This window comes from Peromyscus maniculatus, chromosome 2 (assembly GCF_049852395.1).
Source record: "Peromyscus maniculatus bairdii isolate BWxNUB_F1_BW_parent chromosome 2, HU_Pman_BW_mat_3.1, whole genome shotgun sequence".
NCBI classification, from domain to species: domain Eukaryota; kingdom Metazoa; phylum Chordata; class Mammalia; order Rodentia; family Cricetidae; genus Peromyscus; species Peromyscus maniculatus.
In genome coordinates, this window is record NC_134853.1 from 72,647,940 (window position 1) to 72,673,411 (window position 25,472).

Below are 25,472 nucleotides of genomic sequence, written 5' to 3' on the forward strand. Positions count from 1 at the left end.
GTATTCCAACATTGGGAAGGTGGAGACTAGGGCTCCATGGCCAGTCAGCCTAAGTTAACCAGTTAGTTGCAACAAATGAGAGACCCTGCTCAGAAACCAAGGTAGACATCATGTAAGGACAACATCCGATGTCATCTCCTGGCCTTCTGATTGCAGACACACATGCACTCCCCCACCCGCCACACACACACACACACACACACACACACACACACACACACACAAATGTGGAACAGTTCTATCTCAACACCTTTAATATAAAACTTTAAGCTGAAAAAGGTATTTTTATCATTTTAAGGTGAAAAAGTATGAATAATATATATAAAATCAAACTAGAAAAACATATAGACAAAAAAAGCAAATAACGTACATTAATTTTAAAAAAGAAATAAATACAAGAGTAAAAAAAGAAAGAATATTAAGTCACCTTACATTAGGAGGTTGATAAGAGTAGAGGAGACAAAGAAATCAGAATTATCTTAACACAATATGGTTGGCTTTGAAGATCATAAATTTCATATGATTATGAAGTAAATAATAAATTTTCAAAAACTTAACTTGAAAGATAAATAAGCAAAGTAAGCAATGCATATTGAGCTGGTGGTTGAAAAAAACCACAAAAATTGAGTTACAGATTTCTACTAGTAAATTCAACGAACAGAGAAACATAAAAACCACATCAAGAGGCTACAATCGGTGATAACAAGAGTGTGAGATGTTCTACAGCACAGTTCCTAAAGAAATTATCAAGATTAAGAAAAAAGAATGAATGAGATGGAAAAAAGCTACAGACTTTAAACATCTTGGTCTGGCAGCTGCTCAGTAATACAGTGTGTGCTTACAATGCTCAAGGTCCTGGGTTCAATTCCAGGCATACAAAAGTCCTAGGAAACACAAACCAACTAGCATGCACAGAACTTGTATGGTTCCGATTTGATCAATCAGTTTTCAAAAACAGACACAAAGAATATTTAAACACCAAGTAATATCTGAATAAATTTATGGACATGATAATAGTGTTTGGAGGGAAATTAAACTAATGTCTGAGCCCTATGGGATAGATATAACTGGTATATGGCCCATGCAACTTTGTGTTACTGTTTGTTTTTTGTGGGGTTGGGAACGGAACCCAGGATAACTCTGAACTGCATTTTATTAAAACTGTCCCAAGTGATTGTAAAGAGCAGCCACATCGTGTAAGCCATGGATATAGGACAAGTTATATAAAAAGGATAAATAACCCACCTATTATGAATCTATTACATGCTTCCAATAGTACTTTTTCTTGAAGACTGAACATTTTCTTTATTGTTAGCATTAATGACTAAAACTGACACTTAAAAAAAAAGTCTTTAAAATATATTCAGTAGATATATACAAGTGTTTACTTAGCTCTCTAATTACATAGCTTCCTAAACCAGGTAATATTTTCTTGGCTTCCTATACTTACAGAAAACAAAAAGCCAAGTGCAGCAACAGCAAGTATATTAACTTATACAAGCACAGGACTATCAGAGCTAGTAAGAACCTAGAATCTTTGAACACAATGATCAAGAGATTAGTGAGACAACATCTTCAATAGAACAACTGGAATAAAAGTTAAAATCCCTAAAGCACAGGAGTTTACTTAGGATATCTGACACAGTTCATTCCAATTCGGCCATCTCTCTCTTATCTCACATTTTAAAAACTTACACAAGCCAATGAGAGTATGGCTAAGAAACAGTTAAGCAGAAAAGAACCTATTTTGATTCTCAATCAACCTATTTCAGACACAAAGAAGAAAAGGGTCAATTAACACATAATGAAAGAGTTATCACACCAAGTGTCTGTGGTTAGTTACCCATTCAGAAATGCTTTTAAGACATGGAATGATATATTCTAGAATACTTTTGCGATCAGGGAAAAGATATCCACTTGCCTCCTGAAATTCAGTGTTACAATTTTGGCTAGTATTTTACAAACCCTACAATTTAAGTAGGTATTAATAGCTCTTTAAGACTGAGGTCCAGAGTGCTCCTTACTGTAGTAAAAGAACATATGGGTGTCCAAGCATGTAAGGGAAAAATGATGACCTCAGCTAAGAGGGAAATGGAGTTTTCTATGCCTGTCTGTGAGAGTCATCATGTTGATGCCTGAAGGGAACCCAGGATTATTCATTAGACAGGTGGGCTACTGAGTAAGCAGGTTCCATCACTATGACTGAATTAGCACTCAGACAAGCTACTCACTGTTGAGATTAAGACAGATGTTTCATGAATATCTGCTAAACTAGGATTAGATTATTAGAACTAAGTAAGCAAACACTGTGTTCAAATTGAATCTAGTTTGACTTGTACTTCTGGTTCATGAAAACTTTTCAGAGGCTTTGTTTTCCAGCCCATTAATCTTTACAGGAATTCTCTAAAACAGCTTCTGTTTGTAGTCCTATCTTCTGCTTTTGCTTAGGAAGATAAATACATGAATATTTTTAACTAGAGTTTAGTAAAATATAGGCTTTATTTGAGAAGAAATCATCATTTAGATATTTAACATGATTGACAGATGCTCTAGTAAAAAGCATCAATTATTTCAAAATAAATGTTCTTAAACGGCTCGACTGACAGCATTTTTCTACTCATGTTTCAACGTTTCAATGTCTTGAGATTTTTAATCTTTAGACTTTTCAGTCACCTAAAAATAATTTCTAACATATAACTCTTTTTATGATAAAGAAAAGATTAATAATTAGTGTCCTTAAGAATATATGGCCTCTAATAGCATTATTGTAACTGTTCTAGAAGGTGCCACAGTGAAAATTACACACACACACACACACACACACACACACACACACACACACAAACACAGGGAGAGAGAGAATATTCTTCTCTAAAGAAGTAATTTACAAGTGCTAATAAGACATTCTATCATTTAGCATTGCCTTGTTTATACACAACTTTAGTCTTCAGAAGTATTTTCACTTCATTTAGCTTGCACTATTTTATTTTGAAAAGAATGAAGTATTGTATATAAAAAATGGCTTTCAAGTCATAATAAGAATGAAAAGTATTTCAAACACAAACGTTAAACTTTTTATGTGATACAATGGAATACACACTATAAATTAAGAAATCTATTCCTAGACTCAGTTTTGCCTGTAACCAACTATACAGCTTCTTGCAAGTTAATTATTATTCTTAAGCTGTGAAGAAAGTAATTTATATACAATGATGTTCATCTTAAATTTAGCTTTCTAAGAATCTACCATAATTCAAGTATTTTCAAATACTGTGTCATAACAGCCCATTTAAACTCCTCTCGTTTTCCCATATGGGGTTAGACCTTCACTTTTGTCTCAATTTGACTTTAAGACAAGGCCACTTAAGTCACACACTCAAGATATATTTAGGAGGAAGAGAAACTGGGGAAAGATTCTTTGCGAAGATGGGACGATGCCCATCAGGCTGGGAAGTATTAAGCACATATGTATGCAGGAGAGCTGGTTACTCTCGAGAGCACCGACAAAGACATATGCTTCAGTGAGAGGGAGAGGTTGCCACAGGGCTTGCGGGAGTCCCTAGAAGAGCCTGTCAGATAATCACACCCTCCACCTTTTCAAATTCCTATTCTCCCAGTAGACACCAAACCAGTCTCCAGTTCCGGGTTTCCAACCAATCGCATGAAGCCACAACAGAGGGCTTTGCCAGCCTGTTTCGAGGATTCAGGGATTCACAAGCCCCCAGCACCTGTCGGCTTCACACCCTTCCCAGCGTGGGAGAAGACATTAGGTGTCCCCTCGGTCCCTTAGGACCCTGAGGCCCCAAGCAGGGTCCTCATCGTCCACAAAACTTAAAACGTACTCCAGGGAGCCTCAGCCGTGACCTCCCACGTATCACTCCCCTAAGGCGAATTGTCCTGTTTGTAGGTCCCCCAATCCCTGATTGTGGTTTCGCAGGCCTCGTGGACCGCAGGCCTAAGAAGCCAAAGGAACCGGCGAAGGTGAAGGCAGCTCCAGGGGGTGTACGCCTCACCAGCGGAGGAGAGTCGAGGCAAGCAGGGGCAGCACCGTTCCGCCTGGCGGAGGGCGGGAGGCGGTCAGGGACACAGTCGGAGGGTTTGTCATCCCTACATACACTCACCAGGAGCAGCAAGGAGCATCTGAGGTCGGGTAGAGACAGGAAGACGGCGGGATTCATGGTAACGGTGGGGTCAGGAGGTGGCGGCTGGGACTGGACCGGGCTAGGAAAGGGCTGCGCTCCGGGGGCCGGCGACAGCGGCACCTCGTCCTCTCGACCCGGAGCTCCAGCGGCGAACACCCGGGACAACTTCCAGAGAGGCCTCTCACGCCCTCACTTCCGGGTCCTGCCCACCTCTGAGCACTTCGGGAAATGTAGTCCCATACTGCTCTCATTAACCCACGTCATCTGAGAGCTGGAACTCTCCTTCCCAGTAGGCCCTGAGCCCAGGGCGGCCAAGCCATCTGCGCGCGGGGCTCTTCGGGATTGGAAGGGGCCGCGTACTTCTGCGCCTCGGGGGATGGGAACTACAATTCCCAGAGGCCTCTGCGGCCGAGAGCCTCAGGCTGCTTTTTCAGAGCTCCCGGGCTCTGGTGTCCTGGGGTCTGTCCCTGGGGGCGCAGTGGCCTGACTTGGCGGGAGGGGCGGCCCCGTGGGGGTCGTGCCTCCTGGTGCCATCCCGGGACGCCAGTCCTGGAGGCAAGGGTGAGTAGGAAGCGGTCTGGCACGGGCGGCTCGGGCAGGCTGGCCAGCACCGCCCCGGCCGCTGCTTCGGATTCTTGGCCCGCCTGGTCTGAGGTGTGGCCTGAGCCTCCTCCATCCCTGGCCTCAAAGCCTGCTGCCTCTTCTTTCTGCGCTGCTTCCTCCGTTATATAAGGAGAGCCACCACTGGGGCTTCAGTCTGTGACTTACTTACCCAGGGTTGCTTCTGAGGGACCGTGAAAGGAAGAGAGAAAGGGTGGGAAAGCATGTTGTAAACTGTAGAGCGCAGTGCCTAAGGGACAGTGACCACTTCTTACAGTATGTTTACTAATTAACCACAGAGCAAAGGATTGTAACCTGGTGTCTGGTAACTTTCAAGAATCTTCTGTGAGCACCCCGCCAGGTCTGTGTGCGTGGAAAATTAGCCACATCATCACTCCCAAGCTCCCAGGAGGCGCTCTGCATTTGTGGTTCTCCCTGTGCCCAGTCTTTGCTTCAGCTTTCCTGCTGCCTGAAGTGGCTTTACCCCTTCTCTCTCTGGAGTCCCATCTCGAGTCTCAGCATGTTGGCATTTGACTCCACCGAGGCCTGTCACAGTCACCAACCCTTTCATCCTAACCAGAACTGCATTTTCTCTGTGTGTGAGCCCAGCACCACTACTTTGCATTGTAATAATTAGAGGAGTGCTTACTGCACAGGCTTATTTGATAATGAGTTAATGATGATGATACATTTACATTTTATAGCACTAACAAAGTGGCTTTGATTTCTGTCTATAAAAAATTATTTATTGGGGGAGCAGCAAGGAAAATAACATTTCTGTTAAGAAGAGCCCTAGAGGAATGGCTTTTCCGGGGCTTCAGAATTAAAGTGTGGTGGAGCCAATCCTCTTAAATCTCCTCCTTCCTAATGCAGTGATCTGATCAGTGTACCACTCACCTCATGCTCTGACAGAACCCAAGTTTAGATCAATGAGAAGTTCATAAGCAGGAGGCTTGGTTACGGTGGTGCAAGCCAGTATTCCCAGCACCTGGGAGGCCGAGGCAGAAGGATCGGGAGTTTAAAGCCAGCACAGTCTATGTAATAAGTTCCCAGCCAACCTGGTCTCTAAATTTCAAGACCCTGTCTTGAAAAAATAAAGGGAGGCAAAAAAAAGAAAGAAAGAAAGAAAGAGAGAGAGAGAGAGAGAGAGAGAGAGAGAGAGAGAGAGAAAGAAAGAAAGAAAGAAAGAAAGAAAGAAAGAAAGAAAGAAAGAAAGAAAGAAAGAAAGAAAGGAAGGAAGAAAGAAAGGAAGAAAGAAAGAAAGGGACAGGAAAAGAAAACCTCATTTCTACCTGAAGTTAAAATTTGATCCGACTTACCTTACCCTTTGGACTCAGTACTTGCCCTCTGACATTTCACTCTAAACATTCTTTCAGCGCCAGCTGTACACCTACCGCTGTCATCATTGCTAGAATTATGGTTAAGCACATCTGTAAAAATGTATATCGATAGATACAACTATTTTGACAGCTTTCAAAGTATTCAAATAAGTTTTTGTGGTCTGGCACCCTTAAAACTGTTCGCTTTAGATCCAAAGGGATGTTTTAGAATTCAGTGTGATGCTGGAATAGTTGGCACCTCGCTTGTTAAATAAAAGAACATAGCCCTTTTAATTTTTCATAGTTACTGAAATTTAAAGAGCTGAGGTAGTCTGAAGACACACAGCTGATCATTAACACAACTGGACCAGGAACTTAAATGTAGTTTCCTACTATGATTTACCTCAATCCTTGTTTTGTAGCTTCTCTCAAGTGACTTTGCTACAGTCCTGCATATGACCCTCCTTGTTCTAACATAACACAGATGTTCAGACAAAACAGAAGTGCCTCACAACATCAGCTTCCGTATTTTCTGCCAGCATGTTAACTCACATTGTCAGCAACTTAAAGAAACGAAAAGCCAGCTTTTACCATAATTTACTATTTTGTAAATTAGAACAATTCAATAATCCTTGTCAGTTGTGAAAGAGCTATGTCAGAAACATAGGCAAGCATGCTTGTGTCTTTTTATGTCAGATTTCAGTGAATAAAATAAATAAATTCACAAGGTATAGCAGTTTCAGTGGTAGCCCTTTGCCAGATAATCCCATCTACTCTGGTAATCTGGCCAAGGCAACTGCAGATTGTTTCATTCCAATCTCAATTACTAATATTAACTCTCATATTAAACAGCACACAGTAAATATGCATATATATAATTTACAGAATGAATACAACTTAACCTGTGGCAGAATGTGAGAGGTTTCATACGTAGGCTGATAAAAATTTCAAGTAGATTCTGTCCTGATAAGTAACAACCCCAAACCAGCCACAGAGAACAAGCTGCTACTATTCACATCAGGCCACAGGATAGTCAGGGTGGAGGGCAAAGATACAGTCAGCTGCAAAACCTAATTAGAACAAGAACAGTGGGTTCAGATGCAGACAAGCAAGCAGGTGGATGGGCAGATTGCAGTCAAGTAGTCTACTTCAACAGCCAAGGACCCAGCTGAGCTGAAGCCTCAGGGAGAGTTGAGAAGGGCCTGTCAGTCCTTGATTCACACACTGGGTCTCAGAAGATAGGTTGGTGGAGGCCATTGCCATTGCCATTGCATTGCTAGGTCTTCCACTTTATACGGTCCAGATGAGGAAGTTACAACCAGCCTTGGTCTGGCATGTCCAATTGGGGCTGGTTCCCTTAGTGTTATTTTTATTTGCTCACGTGCTTCCATGGTCTCGATACTGTGGGAGAATTCCTACAGAGCTACACCTGGTTTGCCTCCAGAGTGTTAGCACCTAGCCTTAATCCACCTTCTGTTTCTCAGTTACCTTTTGTTTCTCTTGTTGCCCTCTATGTGGGTCTTGTCTGAGAGTTCCCAAAGGGACAATGCCTAATGCAAATTCTCAGTTAAGGAATATCATGGTATTCAAATTGTTCCTCAACCAAGTTTGCATAGGCTTTGCACCTTGAAAAGTTGTTAGGAAGGCACTCATTCTGATCCCTCATGACTGTAGTCATTTACCTGTCTGTGCTGCATGGGTGGTGCTGGGTCGAAGCTAGTGTTCACTTCCACCCAGGAGCACAGTCGTCCTCTGCCCTCAAAACACAATTCAAAAGCTTTTAATAAAGTGGAGACTGTCAGGGCAAGGCACAGGCTGAAAAACCACTATTTTACCCAATCTGGAGTGACTTAAAGCAGGGCACAGTCTGATCTCACAAAGAATTGTGTGGAATCACATTACCTGTGTTAATCTTAGAAGTCAGTATGACTTTTAAACTCTGTGTCTAATATAAATGTCTTCTAATTTTTTGAGAAAATTCTCTCACTATACAGTTAAGCAAGTAGTACAAAGGCCATCTAATTTGCCATGTCATAGCAGTTATAGACGTAGGAATTAAATAGTTAAATCCTATTTAAATATCTATAATAAATCATTACAAGCTACCTACTTAGCACTGATAAGGTAGGTTTTAGAAGTGTTTTCTGGCTGCATGGTGGTAGCTCATGTCTTTAATCCCAGTACTCGGGGAGGCAGAGGCAGGTGGATCTCTTGAGTTTGAGGCCAGCCTGGTCCACAGAGCTAGTTCCAGGACAACTTGTACTCATTGTCTCAATCACTATTTCAGGTCTCTCATGTTGTGGAGAAAACTATGAACATTTCAGAGAATGTGCTTTCTGCTGGATCCTCATTAGCATCAAAGGTTCATGCCGCTGCAGTTAATGGAGATAAAGGTGCCCTTCAGAGACTCATTGCTGGTAAGCAGTCCCCTGTAAACTTAGATGCTGTAATAAATTAGGGAGATAGTTCATTCAGTAAAGTGTCTGCCACACCAGCATGAGGACCTGAGTTGAAATCCTTAGCACCCATGCAAAAGCCAGAGGGGTGCATCTGAAACTCCAGTGCTGACGTGAGGCAGCCAGGAGGATCTTTAGAGCTCATTGAATGCTCAGCCTGGCTGAACTGATGAGCTCAGGGTTCAGGGCCTGTGACATAGCTCAGCAAGTAAAGGCGCTTGCTGCCAAGCCTGACAACTCGAGTTAGATCCCTGAGACTCACATGGTGGAAAGAGAGAACCAACTCATGCAGGTTTTCTTCTGGTTGACACGTGGGCATCATGACATACACACCCATGCACAAACACTCAAAATGAACACATCAATGTGATTTATTTTCAAGGAAGAAGGTAGAGAGCAGCTGAAGATGCCAGCCAGTCAGTGCTTGACTTCTGACATCCACCGCACATGGTTACGTGCACAAATACCAAAGAAAAGCAAACTACTAAAAACAGCTCTGTCCTAAGGGAGTTTGGTGATCATTTAAATGTATAGTGTGCTTAAACATTTTAACAAAACTATATTAGTAGTTATATTTAATTCCAGTACTTGGACAAGAAAGATTAAATCATGAAGGTTCAGAATATGGATTAGGATCAGGTGAAAATTACTTGATAAATTTACTATACAATATATAAGTTTATACTTAACTAACTCAAAGTATTAAGTTTATAAATAACTTTAATGATTTAAAATTATTCAGTGTGCTTCTCTGTCATTTATATGTATGTATGGTTTAGAAGTCCAGCGTGGAAGTTCTAGAGAGAACAAAATGAATAATGAACAGAATTAAGGCCAAAATGGCTAAAAAAAAAACTTTCTAGAATTATTGAAACCCCCAACCCACATAGTCACAATTCTCAAAGGAGAACAAATAAAATGTGAATAAACATTATTTTTAGTATTTCTACATCCCAGTGTTTGATGGCTTCATGATTGATAACTTGGACAATAAATTAAAAAATACTTGAACTTTCATACTTGTTCCTTTAGAACTTTTTTTATCTTACATTACCACTTTTTCCATGAACTTCTGCCTATGAACTCTAACCTTTGTAAGCCTCAAGGGTATTTCTATTCTTTGTTTGATACTTTTCTCTATACTTTCTACTCCCTGGCTTTTCCCCCTGCTACCATTTTGCTTTGTTCTCTACTAAACAAACTCTTATTTAAGAATAAATAAATTGCCTCAAGTTTTGTATATGCTACAAATATTTTACTCCCTCTATCAGACACATTGTCCTCACTTCAGCTCAGCTGCCTGCATCTCCAGTTCCTCCCTGGAACTTGACATCTGGGACCCCTACATCACTCATCTGAATGCTCTGCCATTGAACTGAAACACTTCCAGCTCACTTACTAATAGAAACAGTAGTTTCTCCTCCTGTTCTGAGCCTTCCAACACATCTTCCCTAGGTTTTCACCACCAGTTTCTCTCTTTATCTCTCTCCCTATTCAGCCTTGATTCCATGGTCTACTATTACAACTATCTCCTGGAAAAACTCACTTTTTGCTCACATTCTGTTTCAGCTGGCTAACATACAACTCTGGATGAACCTAATTTATGTACTCCTGGCAGCCCCGGAACAATCAGACATAGCTTGAAGATTTATAATATGCCAATTCTTGATCCCTGCTTCAAATAATCCTTCTACACCTTTTCCATTGTGAATGCTTAGTGCCTTCCTTGTGTGCTGAAAGCTCGGCTCCCAATTTCTCCTCCTTCTTTTCTCAGATAATACTGTATGACCCCTAGAGAAAATGGAGACATTAAATAGGAACTCCTCATCTTTTAGAAGAATATCTACAAATCTCCCTATATTTGTACCTACCCCCTTCTTTTTTTTTTCTGACAAAATGGAAAATATTCAGCTTCCTGTCAAAGGCCAGTTCTTCCTGACAGGATCTGTGTTCTGTCCATCCTTCTTCTTTGGGAATTTACTCCATTTTGTTTAAACCTCTGATGACATCTTCAACCTTTTGTCCCTTCTTCTATTAGACAAATTCCCCAATAACATCTAAACATGTTTTGTTGTTTGTATTTAGAAACACCCTTCTTGTCTTTTATCTGCCTGTACGTGTTGCTGCATCTCTCAGTTTTCCCTCACAACTACTAATGCACAGCTAAACTGCCATAACAGTGGCTTGAAGAAGTCAGACTTCTATCTGATCATAATAGTACAGAGGCATATGGGTGCCTAGGGTGGGTAGGAGTCTCTCCACAGAACCAACCAGAGATGCTGCCAGAGCTTGGCTTTGCAGAGCTCAGCATTTATGTGGATACAAGGCAGATACTGTCTTTGCAGTCAAAGCTCACTTGTCAGAGGAAAGTAATTTGTCATTAAGGAGCTAGACTAAAATTAAGGACAGAACCACACCCTAGGACAAAGGAGGCTGAAGAACCAGTCTTTCCCTGGATAGTGTCATGTCTTACTAAAACCCAGAGTGTACAGTTCCAAAGAAGCAAAATAAAAGAAGGAACAGTAGCAGTTATCATCCAAAAATGAGGTTCTTGAGACACCCGTTAACCCCACCTTATTGCATTAATCCATTCTTTTCGTGGTTATAAAACACAGAAATGTATATGCCTCTTATTTTGATAAATATATAGAAAGAAGCACATATAACTTATATGTGCAACTTAAACGAATACAAAGCAAATATCCATTAACCTCCATCTAAGTTAAAGAACAATACATTGTCAGTACCCCAGCAGACACTTACTACCTTGCTTGTATTTGTGACAGCATTTCATTTAGCCCAGGCTGACCTTAAACTCTCATTGTAGCTGAGGACGACATTGAACTCCTGATCCTCTGCTTCCTACAGGCTGGGAGTATAGATGTGTTCCTCTAGTACCTCCTCTTGTCCTTTCTTCCTTCTTTTCCTTTTCTTCCTTCTTTTCCTTTTCTTCCTTATTTTTCTTTTCTTCCTTCTTTCTCTTTTCCTTCCTTTCTTCCTTCTTTTTCTTTTCCTTCCTTCCTTCTTTTTCTTTTCCTTCCTTTCTTCCTTCTTTTTCTTTTCCTTCCTTTCTTCCTTCCTTTCTTCCTTCCTTCCTTTTCCTTCCTTCCTTCCTTCTTTCCTTCCTTCTGAAATCCAGGATTTTGTACATGTTACACCCCTACACCCACCTTGACCTTATAATAATCATACTGTTGTTCTCGCCCTTTTTGAATTTTCATTGAATATTTCAGCTCTATATGAGTCTATAAAAAAGTCTATACACTTACAGTCTTTCCTGGCTTATAATCGCTTTCATTTCCTGTCATTATATTTGGAAGAACATTTAAAAGGCCGCTTGTAGCCGGGCGTTGGTGGCGCACGCCTTTAATCCCAGCACTCGGGAGGCAGAGCCAGGCGGATCTCTGTGAGTTCGAGGCCAGCCTGGGCTACCAAGTGAGCTCCAGGAAAGGCGCAAAGCTACACAGAGAAACCCTGTCTCGAAAAAACCAAAAAAAAAAAAAAAAAAAAAAAAAAAAAAAGGCCGCTTGTACTTCTTCCCCCCTCCAGCCTCACCTTGCACAACTTGTTTTCTAGGAAAACTTGCTTCCTTTCCGTTTCCCCAGTCTGCCAAGCCCATTTCAGGGCTTTCACCTGCTCTTGTCTGTCTGACTAACTCTTAATCACCTCCATGCTCTATACCATGAGGCTGCTTCTTCAAAGAGAACTGCTCCCACAATCCAGTCTCAGTTCAGTATCCTCGTTGTATTCTCTCTTGGCACTCCATAGGCTTCCTTCATAGAGAATCTGTAGCTGTATTTGTGTGAAGGACTATTTTAATGTTTTTCTGTTCCACATAATCTAGTGACTTCTCCAAGAGCAGACTGAGTCATTCATTACCATATCCAGCAGACTACTTGACACATAGTAGGCATATGAGAACTATTTGTTGAAGAAATGAGTAAATATTATAACTCATATTTAATTATCTTTCCTTCCCAGTAGTCTAGGAATACCTTGAGGGCCAGGACTAAAAGTGAATTGAGTTGAATTAAATTGAATTGAGAGACAGATTAAGACAAAATTCCCCGAGGGGGGAAAAATTTGAATCAGAGTTCCTTGAGAAAAAAAGAACTATATAAAATGACTTATTCATTATTTTACTGAATATTACAGTCTTCCAAAGTAAACAAACTGTGTGGTATGCTGTAAAATAAAAGCACACTAGTTCATTCATATAAACTAACTGAAACATTTCATTGTAAAACTTGAAACTTTCCTATAATTTAATATACCCAAAAGAAAATTCTTAAAAAGTGTAACATGTAACAAGTATAGAGTTAATAAATCTATTGATTGATCTCTGTGTTTTCTAGCACCTTATCCAAGGAACTCCTGAGTCATTACTGACTGAGGGACACTGCTGGTCTTTTAGGCATTGTGCCATTGTGTTTTCTGTATATATGGCCACATCTTCATTCTGTGCCATTTCCCAACTTGTGTATGTTCATGCTAAAATATATGTTCTGTTTGATCTTAAATTTCAGTCTATTTTAAACATCTTTTTACATACCACATGTTTGATGATCGCTACATATGTGCTATTTCTCTTTCCTAAACTGGTGTCATAGTACTACTGATGAATTATCTTTCTTGGATCTTTGTTCACCAACTGCTCAGCGACTTCATTCACTTTAGCATTTTCTGTTTTCCCATCTCTGTTTCCATGGAGAAGTATGCCAATGATGCATTTGACTCCATGGAAACGGATGACTGTCTCTTTCTACTTACACAACTAATTAAATCGAACACTTTCTGAGCTGCCCATTGTTTTGGAGGAGAACTGAAGAGGCCTTCTCTGAATGAAAGATCTTTTCAGTCACAGTCCTTGCTGTTGTGCCTCAGACAATGCTGGGATGGATGCTTTAGCATCTTATACTTCCCAGATTACCTGCTGACCCCACTGCAGCTTTTATTACACTCTCCACCTTCTAAACAAGCATTTCTAAGAATCATTTCCCCACTTAGCACCTCTAAAGAAGTTAGATATGGTAACGAGCCCTGTAAGTTGCAAAATCCAGGTACTATTTCAAGTATTTCTTCTTTTACCTCAACCTTTACCGTAAATATTAAATTGAGTAGTCTATAAAATGTAAAATGATTGTTGGGTGGTGGTGACATATTCTTTTTATCCCAGCACTCTGGAGGCAGAGGCAAGTGGATATCTGTGAGTTTGAGGTCAGACTAGTCTACTGAGAGAGTTCCAGGACAGCCATAGTAGTTACACAGAGAAACTCTTGTCTCAAAAATGCAAACAAACAAAAAAGTAAAATGCTTATAACATAAAATATTTAATAATTTATATTTTATAAATGTGATTATTGAAGTACAGTTGGCCCTCTGTGTCGTGAGTTACACAGGCACAGATTCAGTTAATTGAAGATTGATGATATTTGAAGGGGGACACTTATTCTATACTGGACAATGTACAGACATTTTTGTCTTTTTTCTCTAGACAGTATTCTAAAATGACTCTGTAACATTTACATTGTATTAGGTATTATAAGTAATCTAGAGACAATTTAAGATATATGAAAGAAGACATATGGGTTATATGTCAGTACTATGTTTTTATAAAGGACTTGAACATCTACAGTATTGGTAACTGGAGATCCCAGAACCACTCGCCCCTCAACACTAAGGGAAGACTGTGTACATGATTATACTTGCTAGTATTAGTGATAATTAGCTAGCCTTCATAAAGTCATGTTTTATGTATCAGTCACTGTGTTATGAGTTTGCAGCTTGTTAACCAATTTAACAATACATTCAAAGAGTTTTGGGTGCTCTTATTAGTTATTTTGTAGACAAGGAAATTAAGAGGTTAAGTAATTTGTCCTATATGTAGCAAAACTAAGACTGCAGCCAGGTCGTAATAACCTATGGGACATCACTTTATGGGTACATATTTCTATACACACATGCACTTTCATATTTATGTGTAAAGAATAAGAAAGAAAGAAGTGAGTAGCCTTGGGTCTCAGTTAATGAACTGAATGGTTGCGTAGACTGGATTTGTCTTAGCATTGTGTTTGGGGCGGGGGAGGGGGGATTTGGGATGGGCATTCCTCTGTGCATACACACACAACAGGGTACACAGACTATAGACTGTTTTAGCAGTGTGGTAAAGCTTAGAGGCCTGTTCTCATTTAAAAAAAGTTAAATCTAAAATAAAATCTACAGGATTCCAAAGGAAAGCCAATAGATCAACATACAGTTATTATGTATTTTAATATTACCATACAGCAATAGCATAACTTTTAGAACATATTCAGCAGTGAAATCTAGTGGCAGGTCTCCCAGCCATAGTAATTCTGAAGTAGTCATGGGTGCAAGTGATCTTTTCAGATGCTTGTAATGATTAAAATTAAAAAAAAAAAGCCGGGCGGTGGTGGCGCACGCCTTTAATCCCAGCACTCGGGAGGCAGAGGCAGGCGGATCTCTGTGAGTTCGAGGCCAGCCTGGGCTACCAAGTGAGTCCCAGGAAAGGCGCAAAGCTACACAGAGAAACCCTGTCTCGAAAAATCAAAAAAAAAAAAATACTTTTTTTTTGAGACAGGGTTTCTCTGTGTAGCTTTGTACCTTTCCTGGATCTTGCTTTGTAGACCAGGCTGGCCTTGAACTCACAGGGATCTGCCTGACTCTGCCTCCCAAGTGCTGGGATTAGAGGCATGCGCCACTACCACCCAGCAAAAAAATAATTTTAAACATTTTGTAAACTCTGGAGTACTCTCAGTGACAGCAAATGTCTTCCCAAGACTGTGACATTATAAAAAGCGTAGGGAAATAAGTAAGGCAAATGAAGTAGTACACCCATGATATCAGGTGAAGATGACATGTTCAAACAGGCAGCAGGATATCAGTGGAGAATCCCATTTATTTGTGTGACCAGTGTGGTGATACAGCAGTTGGAGATTGACACAACTGTCACTGCTAGTGAGGCCATTCCTTTTCATTAGAGCTCAGGTTTTCTCGCCAACCAGCCCAGTAACCACTCAGATTCTGCTGCTTCAACTAGCCCTGCAACAACGAGTGAGATCGAGCAGTGGTTTTCTAACACAGTTCCACTCAACCTTCCAAGCTGTGCTCAGACACAGCAGATTGCTAGCCCTAGCTAAACAAGCCCCAGTCGGTCATGGAAGAGAAGCCATCTCCACAATTGACAGAATAATTAAAACCACAAGGCACACTAGCCAGCTGCTTCTATGTTAGCTGTCCCTGAGAATGCCAGCCTCTCTCATAAGCTCTACCTCTGTAACAACATGTTGATGTTACCTAAAATTCCCAGACACCAAAATGCTTTATTTGTCACCAAAATATTATTTTTGTATGGGTCTGATATGTATTAGCTAATGTTATAATTGAAGAAAATAGAAAGAGATTAGGCTAATTAAATAAAGCCCTCCCTCGGGTACATTGTTTAGGCCTAAAACCCCTGAACCCTATAGTATTCTCATTACTCAGAAACTATCCCAAAAGTCATTATGTGTCCCCCACCCTAACCTACCCCCAAGTGACACAAGGCTGGACCCACAAGATGCTTTTTGTAATAATGAATAAGGGTTATATACTTTCAATTTCCTCAAATAGATTTTGCCTCAAAGGCACAACATACTGAATGGTGGTGACATAACCCAATTAAAGCTTCCCTTTTGGGAAATATAACTACTAGTTAAACAAAAGCAAAGTCTGCCAGGGATTGAAGTCAAGTGCATGGTTTTCCTGTATCACAGGAGACAAAGGAGAAAGCAGCTGTGAGCCTGAAGTGTTCTCTTTTAGGTGGCAGAATAGCACATTAGTCCCATGGTGCTGCCTTCACTTTGGACCTGAGGAGTCTAATCAGTTAGGATTATGCCAGGGTGTGGCGATTCTCCAATTTTCTTCATTGATTCTTGGGACCATAGTTCCCAGTTCAGTTTGCTTTCTTGAGCTTCCAAGGAGGAATCACACTTTATAAGGTTTTAAAATATTATTAACATTGACATCTGGCTGCTACCGTCTTTATGGAACCCTAGCAAATTTAACACCTGCATAGTGTCCCTTCCTCATGAAAGACAACTATCCTTACTACAGCATATTCCTTAGAAGTCTTACCTTGGTGGCTGGGGATTCACACCAATAAAATAGTCATGCTTACTTATGTTACATTTTAGAGGTCTCAAGTGAGCCTGGGCTTCAGTGAGACTTTACCTATAAATGAAGTGGTAGTTCTGTGAAGTCTTCTGGATTCAATATTGAAGACCTTATAGAGAAAATAATTGGATCACTAACATGCTTTTTGCATAACTTCTGTTGTCAGACATGTTGATTCAAATGTTAAACTGCTTCCATCTTCAAAACCAAGGTTATAAAGCAGACCACCTGCCTTCTCTAGGAGTTATACACAGCCTGACTCTATTTGTATATTTGAATTTCAAGCAGTGACTTCTTTGTTTTGTTACCAATATACACAAAAAAAACGGTAAATATCTGAGAAGCAATTAGTCTTTCTAGGTCCCAGTACACCCAGGTTTAGAATATGTGCTGGAGTATTTTCTAAAAAATAACACAGTAATGGAAGGGCTTACAAGGCCTCAAACCTAGACAAAGAACTACAAGCAAATAGGGAATGCTAAAAGGGGGAGAAATATTCTCCTGAGGAACACCACACCAATTGGTTAGCCAATAAAAAATGGTCAGCCCTAAAAGCATATACATAAAAGTAATATTATATGGACTGAGCAGGTTACATTTATATATTTAGGAAACATACACCACACACAAACACAAGAACAACAGACTTTTCTTTTTAGAAGCCATGAATTTGAAAGAAAGGGGTAGGGTATATGGAAGGGTTTGAAGAGAACCTCAAAAAAAAATTTAAATTATGTTTTTAAAACCCAGCACAATAGCTTAAATTCAGGCACAGAACAGCCTAGGCAGAAATACCATGTGCTCTCTTTATCTAGGGTTGTTGTTTCCTCAAATAAAACCTTTCTCTTGGTCAGTGCCTCTCTCGTCAGCAGAGTTCAGGCCAAGTTACCACACAAGCAGTTGCCATCCCTCGCACGTAGTATATGTGCAGTTACTCTCAGCCAGTACAGAAGGGCCTGATCAGTACCTCAGGCAAAGGCAGCAAAAATTTTCACTGAAAGTGCATGGCAGAAGCTATGGCTCTTCTATGGTTACTGGTTTTAAGTTTAATGGCACATAACACAGTAAGATTTCCTTTTGTATACCATTATTTTAATTTCTGACAAGTGTCTAATCACAACCACGTATAATAACATTGACAATATAGAGCAGTTCTGCCATGCTTTCAAGGTCACATGTGACCCCTCCTATTGTATCCCTCCCCATATCCCAGCCTTTGGTAACTACTGGTGTTTTCTGCCCCTACAGTTTTCCTTTTTCCAAAATACCATGTAAATGTATCATTCTGTGTGATTTTTTCCAATTGATTTCATTCACTTGACCCAAAGTATTTGAGTGTTCCTTCATGTTGGATGAGCCTTTGGCCTTTTCCTTTTTCTTGCTCCTTATTTGTTCACTGTCTGGAGAATAATCAGGATGTTTCTACTCTTCACAGTTAGGAAATAAACTGCCATAAACATTCACAGACAGGTTGTTGTGTGAACACTGGCTTTTGTGCTTTTCCTTCTCCTTAGTGTAGGTGAGGGGAGTATTGGGCCTTGTGGTGAGAGTTTATTGTGGATAAGAGGAAGCCGGCAGTTTTCAGGTGTGGCTCTGCTGCACCATTTGCATTCCTTGCAGCAGTGCCTAGCAGCTCTCCCTTCTCCTCCGCATTTGCTGCTGTCCTTTGGGTTTTGTTTGCACTCTAGCTGTGCTGGTGGAAGTGCAGTGGTGCCCATTGTAGGTCCGTTTACATTCCCGTGTATTAACTGTGTCGCCTGCTTTTTCATGTGGAAATTAGGTGAAATGTCTATTCACATATTCCGTACCTTTTTAATTTCATCATCTGTCATTTTAGTACTCAGTTGCAGCAGCTGCTTACTCTGGAAAGAAGGCATTATCAGATAGGTGTTTTGCAAATATTTTCTCCCACTTTATATTTGTCTTTTTATACTCTAACAATGTTTTCCCAACACAAAAGTTTGAAATTAGTGTGAAAGTTAATTTGTGTATGGATTATTTGGGGATCATATCTCAGAAATCCTTAACACAGGTCACAAAGATATTCACCTTTGTTTGCTTCTAAGAGTTTTATATAGTTATAGTTGTACATTTAAATCTGTGATGCATTCGGAAGTGATTTTTATCTTCTATGCTATTTATGAACTAAATATTTATGAACTAAATATCCCAGAATTCATGTATTGAAATGATAGTCAGAGGTGAGACCTTTAAAAAGTAATTTAGGTTTTGAGAGTGAACTCTGACAGATGAGATTAGAGAGCGCTCTGCCTTTTTTTTTTTTTCCCTTACTATTTAAAAATATAAAAGTCTGCAGTCTGCCACCCAGAAGAGGGCCCTCACCAGAACTCAACCCTGCTGGCACCTTGCTCTTAGGTTTCTATGACCATAATGATGGAAAATAAGTTCCTGTGGTTTTTATGTCACCCAATCTTTACTCTCTTGCCTAACTTGGTAAGCCTGGAAAGGCTTTGGCTGGTTTGGTTTGGTTTGGTTAACCAATGTATTCCAAATTTTTCCAGCTACATGTGTTTAAAATACTGCTCTGTGGTTTGCCTTTGCAGCTTTGTAAAAATCAATGAATCATGTACATGCAAGTGTTTCCAATACTTTCAGATCTGCTGTATTGATCCATATACTATATTGATCTATAGTGGTCCTTGCTGTTACCACACGATCTTCATTACTGTAGCTCTGTGTCTTCAAACCATACAATACAAAGGGCTCCAATTTTAGTTTTTCTTTCAAAAATTATTTTTCTCCTCATTGCTGTAGATGGAACCCAGGGCCTCACATAGTAGGCAAGTACTCTATACTGAACTACATCCCTGGTTCCTGAAATAACTTTCTGTCTTTACATTTTTACCTTTCCATAATAATTTTAAAAACACCTTTGTACAAAAAATTGCTTGGGAGAATTTTTAGTACATTATCTTAGTAGTACTTTATAGGAAGGAATAACTTTTTTTTTAATGTTCATGATCTTTTTTAAATTTATTTATTTTATGTCTATAGTGCTCTATGTGTATGTACATCTACATGCCAGAAGAGGGCCTCAGATCCCATGACAGTGAGCCACCATGTGGCTGCCAGGAATTGAACTCAGGACCTTTAGAAAAGCTGCCAATGCTCTTAACCACTGAGCCATCTCCCCAGCCTCCTATAGGAAAGAATAACTTAAAAGTTGATTTCTTTAACAGATGTCATACTATAAAAGTTTTCTAGTGCTGCCTAAGAATTGGCACAAACTTAGTTTAAAACAACAAATATTTATCATCTTCCAGTTTCTCTGATCAGGCATCTAGACATGACTTAGCTGGGCTAACAGATTGTCAGCAATGGTGGATCTCAGCTGAGACTCAGAATTCTCTTCCAAGTACACACTGGCAGAATTTACTTTTGTGTAGCTTTAACATCTATGGCAGCTTGCCTCTCTTAAGACAGCAGGTAAGTCTCTTGGCTGCTTCAAATCTCTCTAACCCCCTGCCTTATCTCTAAATTATTTTAAAAAGCAACCCAAGTGGTTGAGGGTATAGCTTGGTGGTGGTGTGTTTGAAAAACAAGTACTAAGCCTTGAATTTGATCCCCAGCACCACAATCAATAATCAGTCACTCATCAATCAGTCACTAAAAAGCCACTCAAGTTCATCTTTCATGATTAACTTAAGTTCAGTGATTAATGATCTTAATTATGCTGCAAACCCCATCATATTTACCACAAAACAGGAGATAATCATGGGATGATACCCTATCACATCCAAAGACTACCCTCACTTAAGAGGGGATCATACAGGGCATGTATTCTAGGAAGTAAGCATCCTACTTGCTATATTAGTTACATTTCTGTTGCTGTGATAAAACATCATGAGCAAAGGCTTAAGGAACAGTTTATTTTGGCTTATGGTTCCAGAGGACTAGATTTTCATAATGGTAGGGAAGACATGATTGAGGAACAGGAAGCTGAGAGATCACATCTCAGAGAGAGAGAGAGAGAGAGAGAGAGAGAGAGAGAGAGAGAGAGAGAGAGAGAGAGAGAGAGAGAGAGAGAGAGAGAAAGAGAGAGAAAGAGATACAGTGCATGGGAAGAAATCCCGCTTCCATTGACATACTTCCTCCAGCAAAGCTCCACATACTAAAAGTTCTATAACACTTCAAATAGTGTCACTAACTGCTGACCAAATATTCAGACACATGAGCCTATGGGGGTATTTTTCATTCAAACCAATACAGGTGCCATCTCAGAATTCTTCCTACTGCAAATACCATTGAAGATATCTATACATCTAATAGAGTATATCTTCCATGGAATTTATCCATTTCTCTTAGATTAAATATTTATGGGTATAATATTATTTATGATATTCCCTTGCTTTCAAATTTCTAATGGTCTGAAGTCTGTACTGATAATTTTTCTTTCATTCCTCATATTAAAAATCTGTTTTCACTGGCTTTTGTTATTATTTTGTTTGTTTTTACAATGTTGGGGATTGACCCTAGGGCCTCATATATGCAAGCAAGTGTTCTACCGTTGACTACAACACTATCCCATCTAGTATAATCTGTTTTTAATTACCAGTCCAATTGTAGATTTTTTTTTATTTTCTAAGAGCTTTTAGCTTCACTGATTTTTCTCTGTTTTTTTTTTCATTTTAATTTCACTGATCTCTATTCTTACTTTTATTATGTTTTTCCTCCTTCTTTTGGGTTAAATTTCCTCTTTTTTTTTTTTTTTTTTTTGAGACAGGGTTTCTCTGTGTAGTTTTGGTGCCTGTCCTGGATCTCACTCTGTAGACATCCACCTGGCTCTGCCTCCTGAGTGCTGGGATTAAAGGTGTGCACTGGCGCTTTTATTATCATTTATTAGCATTACTATATATTTTGTTGAGTTAACCCTTTTATAGTTACAGAATGCCTCTATTTGTTCCACATAGTTGTCTTTGCTGTTGCCTATCCTTTTAGATATTAACCTATTTCAACTCTATTGATTAATGCTTGCATGTTAGGTCTTTGCTCCAATTTTACTTTTAACCATTTGTTATTATATAGTAAATGGATGTTTTTATAACTAGCATGTAGTTGGGTCATTGGGTCTTTTTTTTCTGTCTCTTGTCTTTTTTTAACAGTGTGCTTATATAACATTACATTTAATGTAATTGCAGGTGTTAGGAGTTAAGATTTTCAGTTCATTGTATGCTCCTTTGGTTTCTAATTTCTTTGCTTCCTTTTCATTGTCTGCCTTTCCATTTATTGAATGGTTTTAGTATCTCATTTCAACTTATATGTAGTCAACTTTTTCCTAAGTGCTCTTATTAAGATAAAATTAACATTCCATCCAGTTTACCAATCAAAACCATACAATTTAATTATTTTATTTAGTCACATACTTAATAAACAATTTTATTACCATTCCCTGCTAAGAAATCTTATACTCCTTGTCTAGGACTAGCTCAAATCCAACAGACTCCTCAAAGTTAATGGTGACTGCTAATAATCCTCTCTGTTTGAATAGATATATTTGTACTAGACATTTAATATCAATAAAATCATATATGGTATTTGGACCAGTTTTTTTCACTTATCATATGTTTTCAAGGTCCATCCAAGTTGTAATATATGTTGGATTTTGTTCCTTTTGTTGAATATTATTTCAGTTTGTGGACCTATGGCATTTTGTTTATCAATTCATCAGCAGATTATTTGTGATTCCACTTTGTAGTTATGATAAATAGTACCATTATGTGATGGGTGATGAATAAATATCCTGTTTAAATTTTATGGACTTTGGTTCAAATGTCAACTTAGTTTTCAGATCCCTTGCAGGCTCATCTGGCCTTTCCTACTTCTGGGCTCTGTCCTGCGTTAGGATCTGGGCAGGATTCCACCTGTAGTTCAGTTCCCAGAGCCTTTGCTATCCTGATTCTGGTCAGTTTCACAGGCATTGGTCAGGTTGCCCATGATGCCATGCACCAATTTAAAGAACTGCTTTCTTCAGACGCCTCCTCTCCATATCCTCTTCTGGTCTGTAATTAAGAGAGGGTAAGATAATACCTCACTGCTATCCTTTGCTTAATTTAGGGTACAGTAGCTGGCAAGGCTCCTCCCAAACACCCAGTAGGGAGGAGAAAGGTGTGTTTTCTTTTCATCTTTGTGCAGAGTAGAACAGGAATAGTCAGAAAGAATCATGTGGCAGGGCTACCTATTTCCCAATCTTCTCTGCCATCTAATTTCAGTATGCATATATAGGTCAAGAAACTTCTCTGAGCCTCAATTGTCAATAATGTCAGAAAGCTATTATCTGCCTCATAGACTAAATTAAAATGAAATGATATACAATGGATTTAGCACAGTAGGGATTTAGGAAATGTATCTCCTACTTATATTAGTAATAAGGACAGTAGACTAGGACGTGATACACACACACACACACACACACACACACACACACACACACATATATTTAGGCCACTTGCCACCAAAGTCCTCTCTTATTTTCTTTTCATTTATTTTGCACAGGTTTTCATTGTAATTAGCAGGGGGATCAAGATACTTTATACTTGTTCATCTTGTCTAGAAAAGGGAACAAAGTAAGATTTTTTATCACTCATAAAAGCATCCATAATACACACTATATGATTAGTACCAAATGAGTATTTGTTGACAAAAGAAAAAAGTAAGGGAGAAACATGAATATCCCCATATCTCAAAATATTTATTAAAAGTAATATAATACAAATGTGACCTTTAGAGTCATCAGCCAGTTTGTATTCTAGCTCTGCCATCTAATCCCAGTATACATGTATATAGGTTCATAAATTTTTCTGAGCCTCAGTTGTTGATAATATAGGAATGCTAATATCTGCCCCATAGACTGAATTAAAGTGAAATAATATACAAAGGATTTAGTACAGTACTCAATAATAAGGATTTATTGAATGTATCTCCTACTTTTATTAGTAATAAGGACAATTATTAAATATCACTCTCTCTTATACTTGCAGGAAACCCTGCTCTTAAAGACAAAGAAGACCAATTTGGGAGAACACCACTTATGTATTGTGTGTTGGCAGACAGACTGGACTGTGCAGATGCTCTTCTAAAAGCAGGAGCAGATATCAATAAAACTGACCATAGCCGGAGAACAGCCCTCCACCTTGCAGCTCAAAAGGTGAGAAGTCTGGTTTGGAGGGAATGGGGGCTGGATTGGGAGGGGGAGGCTGAAGGGGCAGAAGGAGGGAAGAGGGGATCTTTGGTATGTAAAATGAATAAATAAAATTTTGTTAATAAAAATGGAAAAAAGAAATATAGTATTTTCAAAAATATATTTGAAATTCTTGTTTAGAAAAAAATTTTTTAAAAGGTGAGAAGTCAAATTACCTTGAAGAGGAGACTGTGGCTGTTTGTTACCTGACTGGTGGAACTGTGCAATGAATAATAAATGGCAGAGGTAGACACCCAGGCTTCTGGGTGTCTACAAAAGTATTCTATAAACGTGGGTGTAATAACACAGGCTATAAAACACGGATAACTAGGACTGTTGGTGAAGAACTGGCTCGATTGAAGACGTGCTTGCCTACAAGCACAAATATTCCCCAAACTTACATTAAAAACCTGGAGAGCTAATGACAGGCCCATCTATGGGCTCACTGGCTAGCCAGACTAACGGCAGTGAGTTCTAGGCCAATAAAGAACCCCTGTGTCAACAAAACACAAGGTGGATGGCACCTGAGAAGCAATGGCCAGAGCCGATTTGTAGCCTCCACACATAGAAACATACAGTGCAAGCACCCTTGCACATACACACAAAATCATCTATGGAGGGAGGATAAAGACTAAAACAAAACACAACAGTCATACCCATGTTTGGGCTTAGTGTTAGAAATGAACGTGAATCTTTGTGCTTTGCATGGTTTATTTTTTTCCCTCATGGATATTACTTTTACAATGAAAAGTTTCATTCTCCTTAAAAATCTGTGGCATTAGGGCCATAAAGAAATTTATTTTCACCTTTTTAGTGTAATTTTAGCTTTTTTTAAATTTTTTAATTTTTAATATAACATTATGTTGCTAATATCAGTGGTTTCAAATTCAAGTTTTTAAAGTCATTGTTTCAACAGAGCTCAGATTTTTTTTTTTTTTTTTTAGATAAGGTCTTACTATGTAGCTCTGGCTGTCCTGGAACCCACTCTGTGACCAAGCTGGCCTCAGTATCACAGAGATCTGCCTGCCTCTGCCTCTCAGGTGCTAGAATTAAAGGCGTGGGCCACTACACCAGGTTCAGAGTTCAGATTTTTAAGATAAACACAATAAAAAGATAAAACAAGCAGCTTCTAAATTAATTCAATGACTTGCCTAAAAACCATCCCCCCCCCAAAGTTTTGGTTTATAAGGCATAATTTTAGTCCATGGTATTTTTCTTTTTGCTGCATTAGACTTCGTATTTTTGTAATAAAGAAAACAATGAGCCTGAGTTAGATCCAGCATAAACTATTGGTGGTATTTCCCATTTAAAAATATGACCAGGCAGAGCTGATTAATTGAAAGGTTAGAAAAATACCTTTTCGTGAGCTGAATGCATGACACGATACTGGCATTAAGATCTGCTGCTCACTGTGCTGTCCTACACACGCATCAGTGAGGTCTGTCAGTTTGCTTCTGGTTACTTCTCCTGAATTGATTTCATTATAGTAATTTCTTAAAAATAAAAAACCCACCATTTTTAACCTCAGTTTTAACTGCTACTCAGGTATTTATAATCGTTCACCTAGGCTTGTCAGCTAACAAAG

The 25,472-nt window shown here is 39.2% G+C and overlaps 2 protein-coding genes across 10 annotated transcripts in view; one reads left to right on the top strand and one right to left on the bottom strand.

The window, feature by feature from the left end:
- Positions 1–4,455, bottom strand: part of Erp44 (endoplasmic reticulum protein 44) — an 85,898-nt gene extending 81,443 nt beyond the window's left edge. Inside the window, exon 1 of one of the 2 annotated variants that reach the window (XM_042271166.2) lies at positions 4,122–4,455. In XM_042271166.2, coding sequence (XP_042127100.1) covers positions 4,122–4,178 — 57 coding nt within the window. In that variant the 5' untranslated portion in view covers positions 4,179–4,455. The remainder of the gene's footprint in view (positions 1–4,121) is intronic. The other variant, XM_076564188.1, reaches the window with a different exon arrangement.
- Positions 4,456–4,486: 31 nt separating this feature from the next.
- Positions 4,487–25,472, top strand: part of Invs (inversin) — a 172,588-nt gene continuing 151,602 nt past the window's right edge. For 4 of the 8 annotated variants that reach the window (XM_076564185.1, XM_076564181.1, XM_076564186.1 and 1 more), the window contains exons 1-3: positions 4,572–4,703; positions 8,349–8,478; positions 23,688–23,854. In XM_076564185.1, coding sequence (XP_076420300.1) covers positions 8,373–8,478; positions 23,688–23,854 — 273 coding nt within the window. In that variant the 5' untranslated portion in view covers positions 4,572–4,703; positions 8,349–8,372. Of the gene's footprint in view, positions 4,704–8,348; positions 8,479–20,000; positions 20,137–23,687; positions 23,855–25,472 lie in introns of those variants that run through there. The other 4 variants (XM_042271159.2, XM_042271163.2, XM_076564184.1 and 1 more) reach the window with 3 other exon arrangements.